This window comes from Aquila chrysaetos, chromosome 4 (assembly GCF_900496995.4).
Source record: "Aquila chrysaetos chrysaetos chromosome 4, bAquChr1.4, whole genome shotgun sequence".
In the NCBI taxonomy this organism is placed as follows: domain Eukaryota; kingdom Metazoa; phylum Chordata; class Aves; order Accipitriformes; family Accipitridae; genus Aquila; species Aquila chrysaetos.
In genome coordinates, this window is record NC_044007.1 from 14,325,657 (window position 1) to 14,351,824 (window position 26,168).

The 26,168-nt window shown below is 40.5% G+C and overlaps 1 protein-coding gene across 8 annotated transcripts in view; it reads right to left on the reverse strand.

Moving 5' to 3' along the window:
- The window catches only part of COL14A1 (collagen type XIV alpha 1 chain), a 135,443-nt gene that overhangs the window by 1,730 nt on the left and 107,545 nt on the right, over positions 1 to 26,168 (reverse strand). For all 8 annotated transcript variants that reach the window (XR_003923002.1, XM_030011627.1, XM_030011622.1 and 5 more), the window contains 8 exons: positions 25,294 to 25,347; positions 16,845 to 16,898; positions 15,836 to 15,907; positions 13,853 to 13,888; positions 13,356 to 13,422; positions 11,661 to 11,849; positions 1,678 to 1,755; positions 565 to 720 (listed from right to left, as the gene is read on the reverse strand). Coding sequence is in view for 7 of the 8 variants with exons in the window: in XM_030011627.1 (XP_029867487.1) it covers positions 565 to 720; positions 1,678 to 1,755; positions 11,661 to 11,849; positions 13,356 to 13,422; positions 13,853 to 13,888; positions 15,836 to 15,907; positions 16,845 to 16,898; positions 25,294 to 25,347 (706 nt within the window). In the remaining variant the exon portion in view is untranslated. The remainder of the gene's footprint in view (positions 1 to 564; positions 721 to 1,677; positions 1,756 to 11,660; positions 11,850 to 13,355; positions 13,423 to 13,852; positions 13,889 to 15,835; positions 15,908 to 16,844; positions 16,899 to 25,293; positions 25,348 to 26,168) is intronic.

Here is a 26,168-nt window from a genome sequence, read left to right on the forward strand (position 1 = left end):
CCACGGCCTCTCCGTGCTATAACGAGACGGGAAAGTAGGATGCAGAGGAGATGTAAAAAGAATCATTTTCTCCGGATTGCTTCACTGGTTAATGACGGACACGTGCATCCCTGTGTCAGGTTACGCTACTAGGGGTTTAGTAAGGGTCATGCTCTCATGCCATTCAGAGGCACACAGAAGGGGAAGTTGAGCAACACGTTTGAAAAACTACAAATAAAAACTCTGCTGTCACGAACATTAGGAGGTGGGGGTTCAACACACAGACTGTTGAGATGGAGCAGGCTCATACAGCTACACAAACACGTACAGGACGAAAACCCACTACACGGGATCCGTTTTACAGGCTGGGATCAGATGGTGGACTTCCTTTGGTCACTATTCTGGGGTCACCTTCTCTTCGTGCTGCAGTCCCACAAAATACAGCAGCACTGGCCACGCATATTTTTTGGGGAGCTACCACCTTTTAGTGCAAGGTTCACCAGTAGCCTCCATCTTACTTTGGCTGTTAGAAAATGCCACCCCTGCCTCTGCAAACAGCAGCCACCCTGACTCCCGACTACTCACCTCCCATGCCGTAACCAGCGCAGGAGGACGGATCGCAGTACCCCGGCGGGCCAGAAGGACCCTGTGAGCCCGGGGGTCCTGTGTGACCGGCGGGACCTCGTGGGCCTGGAGATCCTGGTGGTCCCGGGCTGCCGGTTCGACTTTCTCCTGGAGGTCCTGTGTAGAAAAGGGAGATGAAACATCTGAGTAGCGTCTTTCATAAAAGCAGGGAGTTGAGGCCACCTTTCCAGGCCTGGAAATCACAGCACTGAGCGTGCTACAAACACTTCCAGGAGACAGCTTGAGCGGAGGAGCTAGGCATCCTGGCTCTGACTCCCCCGGGCAAGCTGAGGGAAAGGCTGCAGCCTTCCTCGGGCAAGGAAGTCAAAGCAGCGGCTGGAGAGGAGACCCACTCCTGATGAGCCGCCTCACTGGCCACTGCTTTGTCTTCCTTGCCAGAGACAGCTTTTAGCCAGAAATTCATACTAGAGCAAATGTTTCACCGAGCGTCAGACGTTCAGAAAGGCGGTTTCATGGGGGGAGGACAGCCCTGGCTGCCTGTGCAGCTCTTGATTCCCCCACTCCCTTTCAATACAGCTTCTGGGTAATGCCGTGCCTTGATACTGGTGATCTAATGGCCAGAATATCCTAATGAAGTCAATGCAATTTTACACCTGTTTCAACAGAACTTGGATATCACCCTCTCTGCTTTTTCAGGAGCTAAATATAAATCCCTGTGATTAATGTGCTTAATTAATATACATTCCTCTGTCAAGTCACAGTTAGGTATGACCTTGAGTCAATGAGAAAACTACTGCAATTAATCCAGATTAATTTTTTCCCCTTCCAGACCCTATCTCTCAAAAAAATAGTTAAAACATTAAAAAAGAAGGTTTTGGAGAAGCAGTTTATCACAGGGAAAAGGAAAATACTTGTGTAATGATGACACCATCACGTGGCACATCACAACATCATATGACATAGTAAGAACATTATGACAGTTAAGGTGCCTGAACTACTTATTCTTCAGCTGCTTAAACCTTAGAAGCGGAGGACAGAGCCACGCAGGCCTTGGCTGCTTTGCACATGGGTCGGAGTGGTCTAATCCAGATACCTCAAACGCAATAGCTTTACCTGTAGATCCTGGTGGGCCTCGGGGTCCTTGTGTGCCAACACCTGGATTGCCTTTTTCTCCTTTCTCGCCTGGTAAACCTAAGGAAATAGTACTCATCAGAGTCACATTTTGAAAAAAACTGTGTGCAGTGTTTATTATTTAACCAGGATTATAGTTCCATATGTTATTTTTCATCTAAAAACAGATGGCAAAGAAGGAAGGAGGTAAAAATAAAGAATTATTTGGTTCTTTTTCCCTCTCTTCCCTGACAGCCTCTCGAGGGAAACATGGCATTCCTGGGGTCTTAAACATTCCTGCTGCCATGGTGGTTTCACTGAGGTGGTATGCAGAGGCATCAGCCAGTTTCCAGGCTGCACTTCCTGCTGGAAAGCTGCCTCTGGACTATACCAAGGTACAACTACTGTAAGTCAGAAGAATCCTCAGAGCCTTACAAAGCTGTCTATAAATTACTGTGTGGCCCAGAAAAGTCAAATTTTAATGCTACAGCCAATTTTCCTTCAAACATTCACCCACCAAACAGTGGTTCAGCATAAGATGATTGTAAGCATAAATGGAGAGAGTTATAGTGGGTTATTGCAGAGTCTTGCTAAAATGCAAGAAAGGAGTTTCAGCGCAGTCAAAATCTGTACCCCCAAATGAAGCCCAATCTAAGAGTTTCCCAGTTACGAAACTCTGATGTTCCCACATGCACAGCCATTGCATTCTGTTCCTGCACTTCCTCATGGCCCTAAATTTCTATCATTGGGTCTGATCCATGAAGATCACAGATCTAGTAATCCAGAGAAGGCACTACCTTCTTTCAGCTTTCCATCTCCTTCTGCACTACCACTATGGCATCCTATAAAAACACATTCTATACACAGCGATCACAATAAGTGGTGTTGAACTAAAGTAGGTGTCAAAACTACGAATTCCAGACCCTGAGTTTCCACCGGCGACTTGGAAACTCTCGTAAAGTCTGTGTTTGATTTGGATGATTCAGAGACACCAAATCCAGGCTGGTTTGTGGGACCTTCCCCCCATTTTCCAGACCTCCCAGCGCTGGTAATTGCTCTCACTGCTTCACAGCTTCCATACTTTCAGAGTCAAAGCCAACATAGAGCACCTTCATAAAAACAAAGTAGAAAGAAAACAGCTGCTGCCCCTTGATAGGACAGTATCTACAATTTCAATTGACTGGCCTCCTTCCTTCCCTTCTGCTCAGGTAACCATTACCTTTTAGGGAAAAACATCTGGAGGACACCTCATTTTTGCAGGAAGCAATAGAAGGTTTTTTTTTTCCTTTCTAAGCTAATTTCTGATAGAAGCAAGTAAGCAAGAACAAACTCTAAGTGTGCAAAAAATTGTAATTAAAACCCATCACTGACAAAGAATTGCTCAAATCAAGTTTACAAAATACAAGTCTGCTGAATTACAGGGGATTCCGTATCTGCTGAGGAGTTGTAGATCTTCTACAGAACAGGAGGCTTTCAGGGCAATATATCATGTAGCCCAATCATGTGGAAAACACAGGCCACACCACTGCAATCAGTAACTTCATACTGAGCACATCGTTTTTAACCAAAGCATGATGAGCTCTTTGTCTTACCTCTACAAGGCTTTTTGCCACTGTTCTGGCATAGTTTAAGTATTTCCAGTTTCCATTTTGTACCTTTTATTTCCTTTGGTTACACAATTTTGTCATTGAGTTAAAAAAACATGTCTTTTGGGGACCAATTATTTTATCATAGAGAAATTATACAACCACAACCACTTCTCGCAGCATTTTCCTTTAGGGGGTCTCCAAAGCTTTCCAAGTGTCTCTAGTAACACTGTATTTTACAGGAGAGACTTGGCCACCAAGAGAAGAAATACCATAGCCAAACTAAATCAGCAGGAAGTGGCAAAAGAGAGCAGGTATGATAATCTGGGTGATGTTTACATCATTATTTTACAAATAGCAGGTATCTCCCTCTTGCTTCTAGAGGATATTGGGCAAGACAGAGCAAGGTCTTGTACACCTCATCCCTGAATTTATGGATAACGAAATATTTATAAAAGTATTTCTAAAAGGAAATCTTTGTGTTTGGTTGTCCGGACTGTTTAGTCATTTGATGACTGCCGTGCTGCATCAGTTTCTTCTGAGTCTAACATTACTCCCTATCTATGTTAGCACGTTAGAAGTGTTACCAAATGTTCCTTTGACCAGTGTAGGAACCCAAGTGCCAGGGTGTACCCCAGGATGTGCTCTGAGCTGGAGACTCTAACTCATGCCTCTGAAGTTACCTTCATCCCAGCTAGACCCAATACAAACACATTGATTTAATTACCATAATTCTTCATTTCCTGAATTGCCTGCCAAGCTTATTGGCAAATTCTTGCTTATATCATGCTCCGTAACCAGATTTCTGATGGCGTAACTTGTTATCCCATGACTGGCACTTCACACTGACTTCCAGGGATGCTTCACACTGATATTCAAGGACCCGGAATTCTTGTGACCATGGGCTGGGTTCTCCTTTGCTGGTTTAATACTTTCACCTGTGCTTACTATGACACTCAAAGCACAGTGAAGTACCTCCTCCACTGTTTAAAATCTTAGGTGAAATTCTCAAAACAATCTGTAACTACAAGTCTCAAAACCTACAGAGCTGCCACAAAGCTAGCTTTTCAAAGGGCATTTAGGCTTGGCAGGGGAATGAAGCCAAGTTTGATGTGCGCAACTCAGTTAAGCACCCACACTCACTCGAGAGTACCTGAAGAGAGCTAGGCATTTAGGATACGTTACATAAGCCAGAGTGCTACGGTGGTCACAATTAAATAGAGAAGAAATGCTGAAGGGAGGCATGCCACGAATGTACCCCTCTAGGAACAGCTTCCAGAGCTGACTCACCAGGGCACACGTTTTACGTCTCCAGCTATCTAGAGAAACAGGTAAATGCATACACACTGAAAGATTTAAATTATATCAGTGTCATGATCCCACTAGTTTTTATGAGCCCTGGACTGGGTAAGAGGCCAGTAGAATTTCAGGGATCTCCTCTCCCCTTCTCTAGCGCCCTTCCATTTCCCACTGTATTTGAGCCCCTTGGAGAAGTCCTGAGCTCATTCCACAGTGCAGACAGCAGCACAAAGTGGCTCTGCCATGCTGAGATCCATCCCACATGCAGGTTCTGCAGATTTTTAGATGATGGCATATAGCCGAAATCCAGAAATCTTGGATGTTCAAGTGTAGACAATCCTGATGATGTGGCTTGAATACATGACTGTATGTTCTCCCCTACTCGATGGTTCTGACAACCACCTCAGGATGCACTAGGCCAAAAAGATCAAGAATGGCTCTCTAGCCTAACTGCTCAAAAACTTATCAGAGAGAAGGTGGCCTTGTTTCAACCATTGTTCCAATATCTAATATCCAAAACACAGAGGAATATAGTCATCAAACTGGACCACAAGACCTTCTCCCAGGGGTGGTAGTAGGTAGGAAAGGAATGCAGCTTCAGATTTTCTGAAATTGTGCTCTAACCATTTAGCCACTGGAGAAAAGCTGGAGAGGAACTAGCACTGCCATCTCTTCTACCAAGCCTCCTTCACATATAACCTTCCCATTTTCTATCTTGCTTGTACACCACAATTAAATTAGTTCCTAGCAGCCTTTTGCAGGTGGATAATGAGCAACCTCTGGCCAAACTTCAAGATAACTAAAAGCAGTGTGACCAGGCTGATGAAAGTGTAGCCTTGAGCTAATACAACCTTGTTGGTAAGGAAGGGCTCAGCAGTCTGGTAATACAACCATTTTGGTGATCTCAGGACCACAGCACAGCAAATTTGTGTCTGCCTCCTGTGTACTAACATACTGCAGTACACCTACCTTACTTCATGGTTGTACGAGGTATCTATTGGTCTTGTACAGACCATTTTAGACTTTCAGATTATAAAGTGTCCAAAAGGTAATTTTCAGGAATTTTATATCCATAGCCTTTGGTAGCCCTAGCTCCTAAATCTCACTGAAGGTCAATGGGTCTTAAGTGTTTACACTACTCAGACATCTTGAAATTTGCTAACATCTTTTCTTCTGGGATTCTTAGTAACGCAATACATGGGATTCCTGCTCTCAGAGACTGTCTTCCAAGTCCAGTATGAACCTCCTGTTTGCAATCCAGCATTTGGTTAGCAGAAATTGCAGTTTCAGTCAGAAGGGCTATCCAGAACCTTTGATGAATGATTGCATTGCATAGTGTATGTAGGAAGCAGTCCTAGGTGGCAGATATATGCTCTAACCTACATTTATATTCCTGGGGGAACCTGCCGAAAAACCATGTCATCTGTGATCAGCTGAATTCCACCCATTTTAAAGACAAATTTCTCAGGCAAACCTCTTGTCCTGCATTCCAAATGCAGTTTCCAGATACCTAAAATTTGCTTAGCCCTGGCTTGCTTCAAACATATGGAGAGATTTCTCTGTTACAATTCACTACTGCTGCTGCAGGCTTTTTAACAAGGTAAACTCATCTAAATTGTTTCTTACCATACATGGCCTGTAAGGAAATGGTTGCCATTTTCAAAAGGCAAAGTCTGTATGTGTGGATTGCTTTGATCATAAGAAGACTGGCCCATGATAACCATCTGGAATCTATACAGATGTTTAGTACGAGGACCATTGCTTATCCTACTGTACGACAACATTACATGGTGACTTCAAAGACAATGGCCACAATGTTTTCAAATCACAGCCTTCCATGCACTCAATTATTATTCCTTACATGCACAAGAACACATACCCATATGTGATGTTCACAAAATAAACTGCAGTAAGAAATTATAAAGATGGAACAAATCTACTCAGGCTAAGAATGAAATGTTCATTCTGGAACAAGTTATGAGGCTCTTGCGCAGGGCTAACCTCCTTTGAAATCACATGGATATCAAGTTCCTAAAGCAAACATACTGAAGGCCAAGATACAAGTCTGCCTCAGGTTTCTTTTAGTCTAATTTCCAGTGAAGTTTACCCAAGTGAAAGAGAACACAAACACTGAAGCAAGAATACCATACTCCTAGGGCAAAACTCACATGAGTTAAAATCAAGCACTCCATGGGATTCCCTAATGGACTTTCCACCAAAGCTCTTTAATGAGAGTAAGTTAAGAGATTCACAGACCTCTTGGTCATAGTTAATGAATGGCTCCCTCCACTGGGAGGGACAGAACATTCAAAATTCACCCATTTTGCTTGCTATCAAGGTCATCTTTGCATTTCATTAGAGCATAGCTTACAGAAAGTCAACCAGATAAGACATCACTCTCCATGTAAGTTACTGCAAAGGTTAATCACTCTCAGGGATAAAAGTGTGTATCAAAATTTGTCATTTGAGTTAGAGTGGCTTCAAATTCTAGTAACTGTTTTCATATTTGTGCTCTGGACATACTTCAGCAATACCATCAAACTGTCTCTTCCCCTTCACGCTAACCACTTTTTTATGTCTTGTTGCCAGCCAGAATAAGCAATGGCTTGGGTTCAGCCCCATGGAGATCATAAGCAACTGAAATCAATTATTTCCAACGCTCTGCTGAAGATACCTCTGATAGCATCAGTTATTAAAAACAAAACCAAGATCATGAACACATTCTTTAGCAAAGAAAATTAAATGTCCATGGTTTCTGCACAAAAGGAAATCTTGGGTATTGCTTATCTGGTTTTGTCTTTAAGAGAATACTGTCTTTTGAGGAGAACTGCATATTACAATTAACAAAAATTAAACTGCTACCAAAAATGTCCTCTTTCAAAGATGTTCAGTTGTAAACATAATGTATAATAACACAGTGATTTTTTTTATCCAGATAAAGCTAAAATTGGAAATAAAAATATTTAATTGACTCAATTGGCAACAGTTCCATTTAATTCCATTGGAATTTTGCCGTCAGAGCTATAAACATGTAGCTTTTGATAACACATCTTTAACTAACTTTTTCATATGAAGCCAGGAAGCAAATATGGATGAAGCTGTACTTTAGAATAGTGACTTTCCCAGTGACAGCTTAGGTATTTATTGTATTTTAATCATAGTGGGAAGGAGCAAGTAGCAGTAACTTTTGTGCATCACTTCAGGACACATCATAAACTCAGAAGTCCACCCAGTAGTAGAACAACAACTGCACTTTCACAGCATCTGAAAGCTAGCAGTCCCTCAGTATAATTTTTACTATGGCTTTTACATTTTTCCTCACAGTTGAGAAGAATACCCCTGTATTATAAAAATAACTAAAAAAAAAAAAGAAGAAAAAACCCACAGTAATCTTTTCTTTTTTTATATTAATTTGCAGAAGTCTAACTACTTTCTGAGCACTCAGAAGCCAGACACTAGTTATTTAAGTCCCAGTTCATAAACATAAAATCAAAACAAAAGATGTTTGAACTAGCTGATATGAAAATAGAAACCAGTGCAGTGAACTAGTTAAAATAAAAATAGGGATGAGTGCTGTGAATAATCAGTGTTTGACTTTGTGTTTTTCCAAACTCCTCTATTTATGCAAATATGTAAGGGAGCAAAATTCTAGTAATCTACATGGGATTATGTACTATAGGGGCCTGATAACACAATGTGGCTTCCTTAATCTTTAAATCACCAGTCCAAATCAAATAGCCTGTTGGGGCACCAATGAAATGTTAATATTGCTAACAAATATTGAGATTGCTAGAGATGTTTCTTTTCACGTCATTAGAAAAATACAACAGATAAGACCACACAGTGTACAGCTAAAACAATAATCAACTAGGAAAACTAAATAACAAATGTCTTTTAGTGTGATCCTAATCCATTCACTTACATCTACACTGGAAAAAATAGATGTCAGCTGGCAACAGACACTGAGAACTGAATCTGTCAACAGAATGACTTATCTTTTCTCACTGAGGTGGTCTTTCTTGGAAGGACAAGCTCAGTGTCTTACTAGTGAGACAATACATCCAGGAATGGGACACCCTGGACCTAGGAGTTCAAGTGGAGGTTTCTAGCAAAAGTCCAAGACACTGTCTCAGTCCAAGCCTCCTTCCAAAACATCTGATTAATGCTTGGCAGAGTGACAAGGTAAACGAGGGAAAAGAAGCTATTGGCCAGGCAAGTTAGCAGGGAAGTTAACTGATGTCAAGATCTCTCACTGCTGACATTTTCCAGTAAAAAACTCTCTTTGGTGCATGATTTCTAACCAGTTCCACACGCTGGTTTCAGAAGTTCCCCCTTCTCACAGACTGGGATTGAATGGGTGGTAGGCAGGAGAGGTGAGTAGGAGGAAACATCCAGCCTTCCCCCACCTTTCCTCTTCCTCTTCTACCAGCACCTTGCCACTCAGCTCACTGGTAGTAACAGGTTTTTGCAGCACTCCCAATAGTTTGAACTCAGGGGAAAAAAGCAACACTCTACTAGATAAACAACAGGTCTTTTTTTTCCTTTTAGTGTCTATTACTTTTTAGTACTCTCTATGGACACTGCTGTCACTGTTGCAGTGTATTTTCTGTACTTAAAGGTGGAGGCTGACTTTTCAGAGTTGCTAATCTGGCACTGGTTTTGAACATTATATTGACTTCATATACAACTAAAATGCTGATGACATCAGCAAAAAGAAACACATAGTTCATAAAGACCTCCAAGTGGCTGCCTGGAAATCTTCAGCACAAGACTATACATTGTGACTTGCTGAACAAGTTAAACACAAACAATGCTTCAGAGCACAGCAAGGGATGGGGTCTGAGTCCATTCACCCTCCTTGCTGTAGTCACTGGAAACTAAAACCCTTTCCATCCAGAAGCAGAGCAATTTTAATCTGCTACTTCACTGTATGATATGTAGTCAGGAATCAAGTGAGAACTGGGAAGCCGCAAGAAACTTCCAATCAATCTCCACAAGCATGAGAAACTAGTAAAAATATTTTTTACTTTTCACTGCTGCATTTTGGGGTTAACTTAGAGCAATTCCTTAGAAATGGATTCTGAGATATCCCAAGGGTCTGTACAACTCAAAAGGTATCTTTCTATTAAATAAACTGCTACTACATCAGGCACACTATCAATCTAAAATTTCAGTTTCTTCTGAAGAAATTAAATCCTCAAGGACTAATAAATTATTCTATATTTTTTCCTAGGTTCTGAATGAGCTCCTTCCTCTTCCTTCCAGGTTCTGTGCAAGGCTCCAGTTACTTGAATGTCCTAAAAGCCATTTTCACTCTGAATAAAGACAATTATTTTGTCTTTAAGTTTACACATGGATTCTTTTTTCTTAAAACAGTGTCATTTTAAGCTATAAGTACTGTAAAACACTCCCAACATCTGGCATCACATTTTATGAAAATCTGCAGAGAGCTCTGGCTGACTGATTATAATTCTTGAATATGCTCGGTAAGAGCTTGCTCTCTACCAAGTATGAAACTCCCCACAAGCACTACCTGCCAAAATCAGTCCCTTCTAACATCAGTTATATATAGAGAGAGGAAAAGATATTCTTTTTTAATGTGTTTTTACCCTTTCTGTACTCATGCTATTGCCAATGCTGCTTCCCAGATATTATCAGCACTGAGTTAACCCACATCATGTTTCTTTTAAATTACTATAGCTAATTACTCGGTGATTTCATAGTAGTACAACATGCTGGTCTGGGCCTCAGCACAACAAATACAATGGAAAAACCATGGTAAATGCCAGACAGGTTTCCCTTTTCATAGCCTGGCATTATGGTTCCTCCATTCCTGAAGCCCCAGCAAAATATTCTATGTGCTTAAACATTTCCTGCCTGAGAAGACATTTAAAATACACTAGTATTTTAAGCAGCTACCCTGAAATCTGCATTCAGTCTCTCCACGTCACCACTTTTAAAGTCAGTTCCTCACTTGACGTCTCTTCCAATTTTCTTTCCTACTTGCCTCCCACCCCCTCATTCCTTTTTTTTTTCTGGACAGTGTCTGGTCTTTGCACAGGTGGAGCAGGCAGCAGCATGACTGAGAGGCTAGTACCCTAAACCTTGCCTCTTTTTTCAAGAAGGTAATTAGAATTACAGTCTTGAGGGGAAGAAAGGACCCACTCACAGGTTCACTCAAAGACTTTCTTTTCAAAACAATGCTTTAACTCTAGTCATCATGGCTACTGTGAACTGGAACTATTAAGCTCCTGAACTGAACAGCCTTCATAGCAATTCATTTTTAAAAACCCAGTTAGCAGATTTTGTAACAGCAACACCAATTCATCGCTCTTGAGTATGACCTTTGTCTCTTGGGGTTTTGGGCACTTCCTCATGTGATGGTCTTTAAAGCACTTTCACAATCATAGCACTACTACACAGTACTACTCAGTACTGCCTCTGTGAGCTTAGGGCTACTCTGGTATACCGAAGATTGCCAGGATTGCACAGAGAGAGAGTAAATCAAGGGATCTAGCCTACAAGTAAGAATACAGAGGAGAATTACTGTAAATGAACAGTTAATTGTATTACTTCTCTCTGATCTCACCGTTTCCTCTCCTTAATCCTCTCAACCCCTCATAAACTAGGATTGTTTTCCCTCGTTATCAACCTTGCTCCTTTCAGACTATCATAACTTAGAAATCTCGAGACTGACACATTTCAAGTTTAGCAGAAAAGCTCAATCTTTCCCCAACACAAACCTGTCAGTTCTGCAGCTGACTTTCTCCAAAAGCTCCTTTGTTTATACATTTACAGCTCCAGCTCACTTCAGAGTCCTAAGATGAAAGCACGATGTGATGGGATGTGCCTAATTGAATGCCACCGATCTTCAGCAGTTTAGGCATTAAACCTGTGTCTGATCCTGCCAAATCACACCTGACAAAGCCTGCATTACCTTCATGACTGAGAGTCTCCAGAGCTTTCACTATGGTCTGTGCTGAGCTCACCAGTCAACAAGTGAGAAAACTGTTGTTTTCATATTTAGACAGGAGACAAAAGCCATCATAATGTATCAGGAAAGGGAGGTATATTTTTATATATGTGGAGTACAAAGCCTACCTCTTTCTCCTGGTCTTCCTGGTTGACCAGGGCTTCCTGGAAACCCTTGCATGCCTGGTGATCCTTGCTCACCCTGTGGCCCTGGAGCCCCTGGCCGACCAGGCTCACCAGGAGGTCCTGCGATGGTTCGTGTTGAGACAGACTGGCTTGGAATCTGGTTCAGAATTGAGTTATACCTTGCCATATGACCTGTCAAGAAAAAAGTGCCATCGTTTTCAAGTTGCAGTGGAGAATCTGCTTCAGCTGAGTTTGAACAGAGCACTGGCAGGTTCTCAAGGCTGTGGTCTGTCATGCTTTGATAGTATGAAGTTGTACGCTTCTTGGTGGAGAAATAGTGTTTAGGGAGTACACAGAAAGTGGAAGAACTATTGTGTAGAATTTGATTTCCTTGCTTTGGTGGGCTTTTTTTGTATTTTATGTCTATAAAAATTCTAAATTGTTACAGCAGAAGCTTCTGTGTACTATAATAGCTTGGAGACAATTCAAGTTTTTTTTTCGATGGCTGATTTGGGTTTCTGTGGCGGGGTTTTGGTAGCAGGGGAGGGGCTGCAGGGGTGGCTCCTGTGAGAAGCTGCTGGAAGCTTCCCCAGCTCCAAGACGGACCCACCGCTGGCCCAGGCTGACTCAGTCTGACAGTGGTAGCACCTCTGGGATAACATATTTAAGAAGGGGAAACCTGCAGCAGGAGAGGAGATTGGAATGTGAGAGAAACACCTATGCAGATACCGAGGTCAGTGAAGAAAGGAGGGGGGGAGGTGCGCCTGAGGAGTGGATGCCCCTGCAGCCCGTGGTGAGACAACAGGCTGTACCCCTGCAGCCCAGGGAGGTCCACAGTGGAGCAGATGTCCACCTGCAGCCTGTGGAGGATCCCACGCCGGAGCAGTTGGATGCCCCTGAGGATGGCCATGACTCCATGGGAAAGCTCGCGCTGGAGCAGTCTGTGCCTGAAGGACTGCAGCCCGCAGAAGGGACCCACACCGGAGCAGTTCATGAAGAACTGCAGCCCGCGGGAAGGATTCACGTTGGAGAAGTTCATGGAGGACTGTCTCCCGTGGGAGGGACCCCACACTGGAGCAGGGGACGAGTGAGGAGTCCTCCCCCTGAGGAGGAAGGAGCGGCAGAGACAAGGTGTGATGAACTGACCCCAACCCCCATTCCCCGTCCCCCTGCACCACTGTGGGGGACTAGGTAGAGAATCCAGGAGTGAAGCTGTGCCCGGGAAGCAGGGAGGGGTGGGGGGAAGGTGTTCTAAGGTTTGGTTTTACTTCTTATTATCCTTGTTTTGATTTGATCTGCAGTAAATTAAATTGATTTTGTTTCTTCCCCAAGTTGATCCTGTCTTTTGCCTGTGACCATAAGTGGTGAGTGATGCCTCCCTGTCTTTGTCTCGACCCATGAGCTTTTCTTTATATTTTCTCCTCATCCCACCAGGGCTGGAGGGGGAGGAGTGAGCGAGCGGCTTCGTGGTGCTTTGTTACCGACTGAGCTTAAACCACGGCAATGCTTGATGCTACTCAGCTCTAGTTGGACATAAACCTAATTGAACATAAATCTAGTTGGAACATAAATCCTGACTGTCTAGCCTGAAACAAACAGATCCTCTTGGATGCTTTGAAAAGCATCATATTTTAAGTAATTGTGCCAGGAAAAGATACATTCTAGAGATAGAAGCATATGAACTATTGATGTACTTACCCTGGATGAGTTGTTCACACACTTGACGAGCAACAGCACGCACCATTGCTTGGGACTGGAGATCACCCTGCATAATAACATCAGCAGTGTCATAACACAATTTTTTGCATCATTTCTGTCTTGAAAATACTTAAAGCAATGAAAGACATTTATTATCCCTGAGAGATTATATCCTCAGAGATGAGAAAAAAAGCCAAAGAAGTTTTGGGATTGACATGGTTCCCATTTCTGTTTTTAGCCAGCAAACAGAGGTCTGAGAAGACAACTTTAAGGTGAGATTTGGGGACATGCTTAATGACACATACTTCTCACCCTCAAAACATTAATGTAGCTATCTATAAGACAATGTCTGGAAAAGAAGAAAAGTTTGCTTGATTGCACAGAGAAAACTATTATTCCTGTAAACACAGAGAAACATAAGCTGTTGGATAAAGCTTTTTATGAGACAGAAGGCCAGACAGGAAAAAAAATGGTAGCTAATGTGAACATAGACTTACCCGCTCACCCCTTTCACCCTTAGCTCCAGGAGGACCCTATGAAAAGATTCAATACAAAATTAATTCTCATTTTGTTCTCACTCAAAATTTTTAACACCTAAACATTGTCTCCCTTGCAGCACCACAGTAAAAGGAGAAAAAAATAAACAAGGAACAAGGTTTCAGGAGGCTCTGCGACAATAACGAATATACTTTTTCCATTTCAGTACTCAACAAAATGTTCACCTTTGGCAATTACATGGCAACAATGACTTTTTCTGGGGTTTGTCATGTACTGAATTCTCTTGTTTAATATGGCAGCATGGCTGAAATGGGTCTAATTATCACTGACTAAAAGGAAGAGAAGGCTGATGGGAGACAAAATATCAATCTGAAATTTGTAGCATTTTCTGCACCAGGACTCTGCATCCACTATGAACAGAGTCAGCAACGGGATTAAAGTGCACAGAAAATTAAGTATGGCATTAAAGATAATGTAATACTTTAATGATGGTAAGGTTCATTATGGATTGGAACAAGTTGTCTAGGGCAGTTACAACTTCACCAGTGGAGGGTTTTGGGGTAGACATCTCTCAGGAACTCCTGAAGCGAGGAAAGGTCTGCATGAAGAGATAACCAGCTGACTGATGCATGGTTAAAGCACAGCTTATTCTATCCTGGGAAAGAAGAAACTCCTACAAAGACTGCAAGATTATTTCTAGGTGTCTTTTCTATTACTCTGCCTTTTAGGAAAGACAGTTATTGAAGCTCAATAATTTTTTACCCACCCAGCTGTTTTTTTCAGAACTACTAGAGTCTAAACATTCACAGAAGAGTGAGTCTTACATGACTCACAGGAATATCTACACTCTAGGAAATTCAGTTCAATATCTGGAACATGTGTTTGGACAGGAACTGAATAGTCAGCATATTATACATTGATAGTAATAAGTTCCATAGCTCATCAAATCTCCTTAGTAGATTTCATGATTACACTTAGAAACTATGCAGAACTAGGCATTAGGTTATTATCTTTGCTTATATATTATCAGTCATTTCATTTCCACTCAACCAAATAAAAATGCTTGCATTGGACTAAATCTCCAAAGCAAATTTGATTTTGAAAAAAAAAATTCTGTTCTACAAATCGAGTCAGAAATACACACTGTCCCATTCTGATGTCTTTAAAAATTAAATTGAACATTCACTGTGACATATGGAAAAAAATTGAGCAGGCTTTATAATTAACCAAGTGGTGAAATGTTAAAATGTGAATACACAATATTATCTGAACTGTTACAGAGAAAAAGAAGTCCACTGTAAATCTTCTTTTATGTAATTTACACACTCATTTTATAGTTGTATTGCTTTCTCCTAGTTAAACTGGGGTTTTTTTATAATAAAGAAAATAATACCTGAAAGAAAAACTTAGTATTAGAGGTTTCTATACTAATTTTAGGTATAGAGGGTGTAATTTCCCACTAAATGAAACTAATGGTCAAATTTATAACAACATTCTAGAAAAGCCCTGATCATTAGTCAGTTTTCCTGACGTAAACACAGAGTAACCACAAAAGCCAGTTTTTTATTCATGCAGTATTTTCATAGTCTGAAAATCAGAATAATATTTTGGAAATATTCAGGTTAATAAATGGCATACTTTAATTGCCCAAGAGTTGCTTGAAGTGCAAAGGAAAAAAAAGGAGAAGGTAATTACACACAGACTACAAATTCACGTACTGTTACATCTTTAAGTTCTGTGTTTTAATCTTGTGTTTTGACTCTGTAATCCCTATATTCCAAACATTGTGTGTAAGATCAACAAATAAATTTAATTATGAAGAATGAACAAAGAAAGACCAATATGATGTTTTGCTCTAGCCACTAATTGCAAACAGATCATAAGCTATAAATATTGAGGAGTTCTGTAAAACAGTGAAGCCAGGATGAGAAATCAACTAATGCACAACAGCAAATATAGCAATATTAATTAATTTTACTCACAGGAGCTCCAACATCACCTTGTGGCCCCTGGCTTCCAGTAACACCTGGAACACCTGGAGCACCAGGTATGCCCTACATGGAAAAAGAGAAAGAAAACAGTGGTGATGACAATCAAAATCCATGAATCCTGATGAGAGAAATAACTGTGTGATGAAGAAGCGCACAAAGCAGACAGTACACAGACAGTTCTGCCAGTCAAAGACCAGAGATGCTGGGAGAAAGGACTAAGAAGTACATGTTGCAGGAAAAAAAGCATTGAAAGCACAGCTCTGAGAAAAGCACTTGAGAAGAATGGACTTGTGTTGCTTTCAGAAACAGGTGCGGATTGCTGAACTGCAAGACTAAATCCTGTGACATTACTACCATGTTTAGGAGGGATGACTCAGAACGTTCTTTGTAAAAAGAGCAGGATTGCTTGGAGAATACTCAACACCATCAGCAGGTTCACCTAACTTCTTAGATCTATCAATCAAGGTGGCATTAATTTTGCCTGACTGCCCTAGCTGAGAAGGATGAGACCGATTCTGGAGGCAACATACGTCTTGCTTTGAAGGCTGAATGCAGCCTCTGCTGTTTTTCTTCATTACTCTATGAAAGCATTTGAATACCTGCACTCATCTCCAGCCTCCAGGCCAAGCAAAACTTGGTGGTTCACTTCAGCTAACAAAACTAATTGGAATTTCTTACAAAAAGAAAGTAATTTCAAATGTTAGGAGCACCAATTCCCTTTATATAATGCAGTTACTTGACTAAGAACAAGCTGTCAATCTATTGATGGAACAACTGTCCCCCCTTCCCACAGGTGACATTTTTTCTTGAGCTAAGTAAGAGTGGAAAGAAATTACACTGAACAAGCAGCTCTCTGCCAACCCCTGTGGTCATTAGAATTTTAACTTCCAGGGAGAACCCTTGGCCTTGGTCTATCCACTGAAGCCTAGATAACAGTGATCTACAATCCCCCAAAATCCTGCAGATTTTTACAGTAATGAATTCCATGGGCAATACTCACAGTTGGGCCAGGAGGTCCTTGTGGGCCTGTGGGTCCATCTTTGCCAGGAAGGCCCTATAAAAGAGAAATATATGCAATTTTATTGGCTTTTTATATGTACTTCATGAATCTGTTCCATTTCATCTAGAAGATTTTTTTTTCTTTTTTTTCCCCCCTTTTTTTTTTTTTTTTTTAAATTAATAACTGGTGGTAGTGGTTTCTTAGAAGAAATTCCCTTATTTGCCCTGGGCAGAGTTTACTTCTGAAAAGGAACTATAGCATAGCTGATACTTAAAAAAAAAAACCAAAAAAACCCCAACGAGTCTCACAATACATCTGAAGTAAGAAGCAGCAATGCAAAACTCTTTGTACTGGCAATTTTCACCTCTGAGTGAATTTCAATTATAACACTGCTGTAGTGAGGTAAATGAGAGCATTTGCTGTCAAGACTTCACCACCACAAGATGGGTTACACTTCTACATCTGTTCTCACTGGTTGCAACTACTCACAGTCCCACTGATTAAGTGCTGAAAGATGGCAACTGAGAGTCTATCTCTCTGCCCAGCAATACTGTACATATGTACTAGCTATCACAGAGGTCCTGATTCAGGAAGCAGCAGGAATGCTCATGTGGTTTACATTATGAACGTGCTTCAGAGCTTCCAGAAATGAGAGCCAGAAACTAAAGATAACTTGGAAACTGGAAAGCAAGCAAATCATAGAAAAAAGACAGACCAGATGTAGAAGAAAATACGCTAATTAACAAAGTAGTCTTGCAAATTAATCAATATGCACATTCTGTATCCACATGCTATAAAGCATAGGTTTCTGACCAGCCTGGTGATAAGTCAATTCTTTAATTACGACACAGCCTAAAAAGGAGAAATACGATCTTATCTCTGGCTCAAGACCAGAATATGGAGGTGAGAGTAGAAGGAAAGAGAGAGTTTGAAAGTGTTTATGCTGACACACACAGTAAAGAACATTCTAGGCCTCAGTATCTCATAGAGCTTCAGAAAAACAATTCATAACTTTTTTGTTTTGTACTTTTTTTCTGAAATGTTATTTCTGACAGAGTTGCAGTAATGAACATAGCATGAAATACTAGTTTTATCCTTTACATAATCTGAAAACTATGATTCAAACCTGCTATCATATGGCATAAAAAACCTGGTTGGGGAATATTATCTGCCATGTACCTGGAAAGGATTTTTAAAAATTCCACCAGAAGGGTGTTTCAACGATAAAATAAGCCACATAGTCAACTCATATTGTGTCATCTATGCATCCTTAGTCTTGATAAGGAAATATTTTCCTATTTTACAGTGTAGCCAGATGGTTCCTGAAGCTTCAAGGACCAAAGCAGCTCCCCTATCACAGTAAGAACTAAAGCAAATGTAACAGCATTTAAGTGGCATTGAAATAAAGATACTAGTAGTGTCTCTATCACAGTAGTTTTAAGACATATATAGAGAAAAGATTGCAAGCCGGGCTCAGTTAAGTAAATTTGCAACGGAAAGCGTGTTCAGTCTTCAAAATTGGTGTTTCTAGAAGAAACAGAATGATATAAGAAACTTTGAAATGCATTAAAAATTATAAAATAGGGTTTCTGATATTCTCTGGAAGAAGCATTTAGTTGTGAACAGTGTTTTGAAAAATTCAATGATAGCTATTCACAGTTTCGTAATAACATCGAAGTCCCTAAAGGATAATGCAAACTAGACTTGTTTTTTAACAGTAAGACCTTCAGGAAGACTGATACCTTCATATTTACAAGTATGTTTCACTTTTCAAAGCAAAGATTTAAAATCTGCATTTATTTTTGATCAGTCCTAAAGTAGGATGAAAACTGGTTGGACCCTCTAAAGGACTTAATTTAACTAGGAGGAGGGAAACAGAGAGCTTTCCACTGACTTCTAGGATCTCGTGTGGATTCACACAAGCTTCTAAAGAAAAATAACGTGGTATGTCCCTCCCTTCTCCTGTCCAAGTCAAACAGTAGAACTAACAGTATGATCAGAACTACTACATTTTCTCTGAATATGTTTCACTCTTTCTTTCTTCTGAGCAGTATTCTTGCTCTTGGCTGCTCAAGAATCATCTCCTGTCTATTCTCCTAGGATTCATTTTCTCTTGGCACTGTGCCTGTATCACTTGTCCAAAAAAAATTGCCTCCTACTGTATTTGTTAGATGTGAAAATTGCTATTTATAAATGAAGTTCAAGAGAGGTTTGGTTCAAGAAGGAGCATGGCAATACCTATTCTCTCATGCAGGTAAAAGACCAAAGATACTTGTTTGTGCTGCCAACAGGGTTTGAAGATGATGTTACTCAGACCATCCGATGGCCAGAATGGATCTGATACTCATTCTGAACTTGTGAGTAGTGAGCAGAGGGGATTAGTAGGTACCACGAAATTGGCAGGAGAACTAGGAACGTATTTCTTCTGGCTCTTTCTCCCATTATTTTTGGTCTGTGTAATGTAGAAGAAAATAGAGCACTGTGAGAATTCATGAAGTTGTGTTCAGACTACTGAAGCCTTAAAGATGTTATTTACTCTCCCATTTATTGAAGTCTCATCTTTGCTTATCCATCTCCAGAACGACTGGGGGAATTACATAGCACAACAGCACTTTCTCTCTGATGCAGTCACATCCAGGATAGGAGTGACTCTGTACACAGCCACTGAATCTCCTCCTTGGAGCTGTATGTCCAAGAGCAGGATGGGACAGATTTTGATCTGTGACCTCAGATGTAGGGCAGTCTAGAATCAAGATGTATATTATTTTGGAAGGTTAACTTAAATCGGGGCATATTTTGCTAATGGCATAAAAAACAGTTACAGAGAAAACAGTGTAGATATGACAGAATTTTTTATAAGGGGTTTTATTTGCCAGAATACAAATGGCATTACAGAATGTAGGCACCACCTAAATCCCTGTAAAATCTGAAGTCTGCTGAAGTCAGTGGAGACTGCTGCTGACTTCACTAGAAGCTCTTTAGCTTTTGGTAGCCTGGAATTTGTTTGGGGTATTTGTGGAGAGGTGAGTTTTGAAGTAGGACTAGACACTGGCAAAACCTCAACTGAAGCTACTGAGCCCAGGCTTGAAGGATTTTCATGTGCTACCTTTAAATGTGTCTAAAATAACCCTGCAGCCTGGGACCCGTGACTGCCTCATCCTTCATTTTTCTTTTTCTGATGAAAAATTAAAAGACAAATTTTCCTCATTTCTAGATAAACCACCGTGACCATCAGAGAAATACTACTAAACACTATCTCAGTGTATTAATCTGAGGTGTAGCTTGCGAAAGATTTTGCACCAACGTGAGCTATTTTAAATTAAAGCTAACCCAGAAAAAGAGCAGAAAGGGGGAGGGGAGTTTGAAACTTTGTTCAGAACACACAGCCTTTATTTAGTCAAAATAGGCTAGTTGTGTCTTAACACACAATAATGCTGACTTAGCATTTCCTCTCTTCTTTGTGAAACTACCAGTGCCATCTACAAGCTGATAGTCTGAAATTATTTTACTATTAATTCTTTTATGTTCTTATAGAATATATTTCTTGCATATCTTTTGTTAATCAGTCATATTTCTCCTCCAGTACTTGCAGTGTGCTATTAAGATTAACGTCTGGAAGATAATACTCCTTTCCTTCTGTTTCTTTGTCCCCTTTGACTATGCCTTTGCTTGTAAATTAAACAAGTCCTTAGAGAAAAAGATGTGACACAGCTCATACATACATAACTGCATTTCTGTGGCTTTGTGGAAAAGAACCCAGGATTCCTAGGGGACAACAGGTTGAACATGAGTCATCAGCATGGCCCTGCAGCAAAGGCAGACAACCACAGTCTGGCTGTAGGAGCAGGTTCAGGAAGTGCTCCTTTGCCTCTATTGAGCACCTTAAAGACTACCTCTGGAGTGCTGTGTCCAGTTTTGGTATCCCCAGTACAAGAAAGACTGACGTACTGGAGCAGGTCCAGTGGAGAGCCACCAAGCTGGTCAGGGGTTGGAGCACAGGACATAGGAAAAGAGGTTGAAAGAAGTTGGTTTGCTCTGCTTGGCAAGCTTATTGCTGTCTAAACTACCTAACGAGAGGAAAAAGAGGTATAACCACTCTTCTCAGAGAGGGACAGCGATGGGACAAGAGGCAACAGACAAAAGTGGAAACTGGGGAAATTATGATTAGACATTAGGAAAAAAATGCTACAATGAAAGTGGTCAAATAAATACTGTCCAGGATTGGCCAGAGAGATTGTGGAATCTTCATACTTGGAGGTGTTCAAGGCTTGACTTAATATGGACCTGAGCAACCTGAACTGATCAGACCTGTTTTGAGCAGAGTGTTAGACTAGATGACCTTTGAAGGTCTCTTCTAACCTTAGTTCTATGATTCTATAAAACCCACTAAAACAGTGTGCATTTAAACTGCCTACTGGAAATGGCTTCTGATCTATGCTATCCCCTGAACAATGTGCTGGAAGAGTTGTAATTGGCCCAGCCCAACACTGTCAAGGGGAATGATAAGCATTACACTGCGTAGGTCACTAACCAATGCTCAAAACCATGTTGGGGCAATATCTAATTTACTAGTCTAGACATAGGCTTTGTGTTTCACAGCTGGTCTCTTTGCCCTCCTGCTCTGAGAGTGAGTTGAACAGGAACCATTAGGAGTTGAAGAAATGTTTAAGAGACTGAATCATCCTCTTTACCAGTTAGGGATACCTTACTGCAGACCAGTGTCTTCAAGCAGGGTAAGGAAGGTCAATGCTTCTGGACTCCAATCTAGCTGCAGCAGCTGAGCAAGAGAAATCAATCATTTCACATTTCAACTCTGTGGTGCCACCCTTAGCAGACATATAGGGAAGCACGTCCAACAGAGCTTCCTCCAGAACTTTTTACCTGCTAAATAAGAACAATGCCTCTTTGCCAGGCAGAAGCTTGGCCAGGAGAAGACAGCCCCGGGCAAACCAGGTGACAGTGAGCAGTGACAACGTCACAGGCACAGGAGATACAAACTTGGGATTCAGAATGATGGAGATCCCTCCCTACATTGTGTCATCAAGCAGAGCATGCTTGCCACTCAGGATGATATACTAGGATTCTCTTGTCACAGCTGTGTAGAACTGTCCTCTTGGGTGGCCTGCACTTCGCAAGAAATAACAGGGATTGCAATTTTGACCTGACCTTGGTTAGTAGCCATGGACATATGGGCAAGGGAAAACTTTTCCCCCCTCTACCTACACATCTCAACAAGGGTCAGTCCCAGTCTCCTTCCAAACTTTATACTCTTGGCTGAAAGAGTATAAGCACAACAGAGTCTAATTACTGTCTACATACCCACCAGAAACATGATGTCAGTTTGGATTCTCTCTTATGTGCAGTTCAAGCTATATCTTTCAACATGATATGCTTGGGAGAGTTGGTGGAGAAACAGATTCTGTTCTCTTTAGTAAAACCTCTCTATACTGCCAGCTACAAATATAAAAACACAGCAAGAGAGGACACCAAACAACCACAGCCCCAGCCATGAAATAAAAAGAAACCATTTTGTATTTTACAAAATCTTTTATGACACTCGTTTATAACTGGAAGCTGATGAGAGGGGAGGGGACTGTTCCTCGTGTGGAGTCTGAGATGTAGATTTAAACCAGTTACCAGACAGGTATAAAATATTATCATGCATATTCAGAAAGTTTGCTTTATTATCAGAGAACACATTTTTTACTCTGATTCAACCTTCCCACGGTATTTTTGTTACGTCACACTCTTTTTCATAGGGAGGGTATTTCGTTACAAAAATGATCTTTGCATGAATTCACACAACTGGCAGCAGAGATGGTCTGTCTCTTAATGAGGTTCTAAAAACCAAGAAAAACAAATAAACCAGGGACTAAAAAGAAGTTCAGAAATATAAAAAGAACCTTTATAGATTAATTGTTGAATTAAAACATTAAGAGGAAAAAAAAGACCTTTTCTCAACTGATTTAAAAAATAAAAACAGAAATAATGAACACTAGAAATCAAAACAAAAAGGAAGGAAAAAGAACTGTAAAAGTTAAGTGATTCCAACTACCAGCAACTGGAAGGAAAAACCTCCATTCCAGGACTTCTTGGGTCTAATATCACATTATCCTCAGTTCAGCAAAGCTCTCACACATCTCCCAGTAAATATCAGTCCCATGTTTACCTCCCATTAAAATCAGTGTGATTTAGCCATCTGTTTAAGTACTTTACAGCACCGGTACCACTATAATTAAAATATTTCAATGAACAATAAATACTAAAGAGGAAATGATAGCTAAGCTAAGAATAATGTAGAAAATCTCAGTTCTAGTAGTATAATAGCTGCAAAACAGTTTGGCATCTTGGCTAACAGGAGGAAGCCCAACAAAGGGAACATTATACAAAAAGGCAATTTACTTCTCAGGAATTTTCCAGTTCCCCTTTGCTGTTGCTGTAGTTATGCCCTTTAGAATTATGCCTTTCTCAAGCACTGGGCCTTCAAAGAGACCGCGGTGAAATCATTGGTTTGAATCTTTACCCATTAAAAGCAATTTTATGTTGTCATAACTTCACAGGAATCAAATGAGTTACAACACCATAAAATTACTATAACATAATTATTTGTTGCCCTAGAAATAATTACTGCTGGACAATATTGCATAAGGGTCGTACAGAGACAATAACAGGCTAACAGACCTAACTTTATGAGATCTAGGCTATTTATCCAGCTCCTTTGATTAATACCAGAAGAAAGTGAACACGTGAACAATTATTACCATATCTATAAAAAACGGCAATTTGTGTACTTGCCCTACCTTATTATAGACAACACTGGGGTCTTCTACAGAATAAGCAATGCATGATCTTTCCAGGCTGTATCAAAAGCCTTTGCTGCACTAGTCTTCCTGCCAGCTTTTCTCAGAAATACCATCTCTCTGCAACAACCTGCTGACTTCCACATGTGGGAAAACTAGACCATTTCTGAACTGCTGGCTGACATCAAGACATGACTGAGGGCATCCACTACTAAATATAAAGTTAGGTACAGAATAAAGTAAAAACACAGAGTTCTCTTCTCCTTGAATTGCAGGATGCTCAGTGTCCCTGGTGATCAGGAATGCTGAAAGAGGAGGCACACTCACATGTACAGCATGTAGCACCAAGTCACCTCAACCTAACTATGACCAAGATTAGACAGCAGAGTAGGAAAAATCCAAATGTCCATCAGGCTCCAGGTCTTTATTAACCTGAGGATGAACAGGTGACACCAAGCTTGGGGAATTTAAGGGGAAAAATTCCAATGCAGTCAAAAAGACAACTTTAAAAACATGCAAAAATGAGCTTCCATACAGAAGAAAGCATCACAGTATTATAAAGTAGGAAAAGGAATATATTTACCTTCTTATTTCACCACAACTTAATTGAAAATCAGAAGGCTATTCATCTGATTAGAAGGTTATTCATCTGATGATAAAGTTGTGTAAGTCTTTATCTTAATAAAATTACTTTCTTTTCTTGATTTTAGAGAAAAAAACATCTATGCATTGCCCAAATTCTCCAGTAACTTCAGTGGAAATTTCTATACATAAATATATGCCAATATTTATATTCATAATACTGAGCTCAAATACACATTTCGCTATAGGCATGTTTTTTTATAACAAGGTCCAGATTTCTCTGAAGTTCAGGTTACATTAAGATATCCAAAAAAGGATCATGAATATGTAAATCTTGTTCAAATGAAACTGAAAAGTCATATTTAATAAACTTCTGCTGTAGACAGTAACCTAGCATTATGCTAACAATAACTTTCCAGGCCTGACTAATAATGAAACAAAAGTCTCCCCCAAGGAGACAGGGAGGAGGACTTATAGGTTTAACTGTACACATGAATATGAAAATTTTTTTACTGATTCCTAGACAGACTGTAAGTATCCTCATTTGTTCTACCAGAAGCAGAATAAGGTTGACTAAATTTTGATATTATTCTATAGCTTCTCCTTATGTTACCAGTTTCTACAGGTATTGTTTTACATTCAATATTAAATCCCCTTGTAGTTGTCTCTGTTATTAATTAACTAGCTAGAAAGCAAATTTAGATCATTGCATTGGATTGCATGCTAATTATGTACCATTTAACTACCATCTAATTTTAAATGTATAAGCAAATAGACTAATTGGCAGTGCTGGACACAAGTGATATCTACTCCTATCAAATGCGTTAAACACAAACAGTGCATGGCTCCCCATTACTTGTCTAGTATTTCTCAACCCGGATCTAGCAGATGGAAGGATACTCCACCCTATCTTCGATCTCTCTGCTGATTGGCACAGAGATATAGGTCTCCAGAAATGATAGAATACAAGTGACATAAACTATAATAAATCAACCATGCTGGGAAACATACCCATTACGGAATGGAAACTCTTAAAACAAATTCAAAACATGTTCATTTTACCTTACCCTTTGACCTTGAGCTCCATCTCTTCCAGGTGAACCTGATGCTCCTGGGACACCCTAAGCATTATAAAGGGAGGGCAAATGATGAGATCAAATTAACAGAATCCAACTAAATCACTTTCCAGTGAAACTGTATGACATGCTTCTGGATAAATGTTTTGGATAAATGCAACTAGGGAGGTCAATAATGGGTGAGGCCATAGAAAAGATTCAGTAAAGAAGGTATTTCTGTGAAATGAGAGACGGTTAAACACACACTGTTAAAATGCACAGGCTTCACACCACCTCACTACAATCCTCTGTTAAGAACACTGATAATTCCATCAAGTCAGGCTTCCTCTGCCACTAAACTGAAAAGAGCTTGATTTCCTACATCATTCCAGTGTCGCATCAGTGTAACTCCACTGCACAAGATCAGTACCTTAACCTAAAAATACAACTGCTATTTCTCTCTCTCATTGCTAAAATGAAGTCTGTTACCATAATGCTTGAAGTCAGTGCAACAATACCAAAGGGGAAATACCTACCTGAGCAGGACTACAAGTTACATCCAGCAGTTGCCCATTGTTCATATGAAATGTCACTCTGGCTCCTGAAGGCTGCAGAGCAGCAGTCTGGGACCATTACTGCAGTGGTCCAGAAGGCTAACAAAACTGATGTATGAGGAAAGGCTGTATGAGTTTACTATCCCTAGTATATATGAACAAGAGGGGGGAACCTGGTAACACCCAACAAATACTGGAGGGATATAATCAGCAGAAGAGGAGCATCTAAAAAGGGAAGAGCAAATGATCCTGAAAAGCAGCAATAAATTGGAATGCAATCTCCAGACTAAATACCAGACACCAAACTGAGTAAGATTCACTGAATACTACAGC